The sequence below is a fragment of the Gavialis gangeticus genome, unplaced genomic scaffold (assembly GCF_001723915.1).
Source record: "Gavialis gangeticus isolate Ggan-Ray unplaced genomic scaffold, GavGan_comp1, whole genome shotgun sequence".
Taxonomy (NCBI): domain Eukaryota; kingdom Metazoa; phylum Chordata; order Crocodylia; family Gavialidae; genus Gavialis; species Gavialis gangeticus.
This window is the reverse complement of record NW_017729028.1, coordinates 33,265,749-33,267,670: the sequence shown is the minus strand read 5'-3', so window position 1 is coordinate 33,267,670 and position 1,922 is coordinate 33,265,749. Positions and strand designations below refer to the sequence as shown.

The 1,922-nt window shown below is 51.5% G+C and overlaps 1 protein-coding gene across 2 annotated transcripts in view; it reads right to left on the bottom strand.

The window, feature by feature from the left end:
- The window catches only part of BLK (BLK proto-oncogene, Src family tyrosine kinase), a 75,495-nt gene that overhangs the window by 16,363 nt on the left and 57,210 nt on the right, over window positions 1–1,922 (bottom strand). For both annotated transcript variants that reach the window (XM_019520912.1, XM_019520913.1), the window contains exon 7: window positions 217–366. In XM_019520912.1, the coding sequence (XP_019376457.1) occupies window positions 217–366 (150 nt within the window). The remainder of the gene's footprint in view (window positions 1–216; window positions 367–1,922) is intronic.

The window sequence follows — 1,922 nt, the reverse complement described above, 5'->3', positions numbered from 1 at the left end:
TTGGGCAGGGGGGGAGTTGAAGAGAAGGGCATGCACACCATGGACTGCCGGCTGACTCAAGCCTCTATGGCCTTCCTTGTACATCACTTCTTGCTTTTATTGCCCCCTCTATCAGGCATGGCCACCCTGGCCGTTTCTGCCCCGAGGAATGTCCTGCAGCCTCCCCCTGCCAGCCAGTGAGTCTACGCTCATCGTAAGGGAAAGCGGGCGACTTACTGCAGTAATAATGGATGAGCTGATGCAGCGAGGAGAAGGCGGTCCTTGGGGAGATGTAGTACCCCCCGCCGTCCAGGGTGCGGATCCTGTAGTGTTTGATGATATCACCGCTGGAAGCACCACTGTCTCTCACAGACAGGGAATAGGCACCTGGGGGATAGAGAGGAGAAAAACCCCTATTACTGGTGTGTTGGGGGCACTACTTAATGGTGAGATGCAATGTTTCATCTATGCCTCAGTCTGCTATGTAGACGGTGTGGGACAATGTGAAATCTGGGACACTGCCCACCCTGCCCTGCTGCTGCAGACAAAGGTGGAGGCAGGGTGGCATGCTATTACTATTCAGGCAGGTAAGGGAGTCAATGGCCTGTTAATGCCCCATTATTGTTCACTTCACAGGTGTTAATAATCCCCATTTTAACCATCCTTCCACTAATCAAGTGAACCTATTTTAGGGCAATTTTGCTACCTGCTAGGACTTCTTATTTCACAGCTCCTGCGGCTCTGCCTACCCACCCCGGACACTTGTTTTAGTTTTCACCGGCCAGCCGGGACCGGCCTCTGAAATCTGGAGCTGTCCTGCCCAAACTGAGATGCGTGGTCATGCTAGCTATGAGAAGCGCAGCCTGTGAACATTTGGGTGCAGGTCACAGGGAAGGACTGTGTCCCAGGTCGCTGGGCTACTTCAGCCCACCTGCAGAGACACTTAGCCTTTGCCAAAGTGGCTCTTGCTACTGGGACAGCAGCAAGCCTGTGACCAGCACCAGACACTTCAGAGTAAGTGGGGATGGCTGCTGTTATCGGAAGCTGTTGTGTCTCTTATAAATCACCAGCATACTCCAGGGAGCAAAAGATTTCCCTGCCTCTTAGACACAGGGCTGAGGTTCTGGACAATGGGGCTCTGTTACTCGCTCCCAGGGAGATGGATACTATCTTGGGGGGCAGCAGAGCCTGGTTTCTGGCCCTGTTCCCTGTAGCTTTGCCGCACCCTACATTTAATAATGATTGCATTAAGAGATGCACAGCTTTGGGAACCCTACCTTCCACGATAGCATCCATTTCACTGAACCACGCTCCTCAAGGCTCACTCCCATATATCTTTCCTTTGTAGGTTCTCAGTGAGCCAGCACCATGAGGTGGATGCTTTGGACCATGCCAGGTCCATGGCTTGGCGATTAAAGCATGCTGAGAGTAGGTTCAAGTCCCATCAGGTTTGGTGAAGCCTCAAAGTGGCTATTGGGCTAAGTCTCCCACTCCCAGCAACCTACTGGGCTAGAAGTTGGGAGAGTCCTCCATTTTTCTCTGGGCAATTATGTATGTATCCTGGCAATCCTTCCAGCCCCTAATATCTATGAATCTATGAATCCTATTCCACCAGAGTCTAAAACCCTGGGTAAGCGGCAAAACCTGTGCTTACACGGCTGAGAGCTCCTTCAGCACATAAAGGTGCAATAGGATTTGGCTCTTAATCTCTCTCCGTGCCTCGGGTCCAGTTTGTTCCTTTCTTTGTCTCCTCTATTTCAGCTGCAGGTTTTTGGGGCCAGGACCTTGCTAACGGCTAATGGCATAACGAAGATGCAGCATGACCTTTGCAGCATGACATTTGAGCAGACACTGCCAAGGCAACGTGCCAGGATATGTTTCATAGTTTCATAGTTTCATAGTCAGGTTGGAAGGGACCTGAGCAGATCATCTAGTCCGACCCC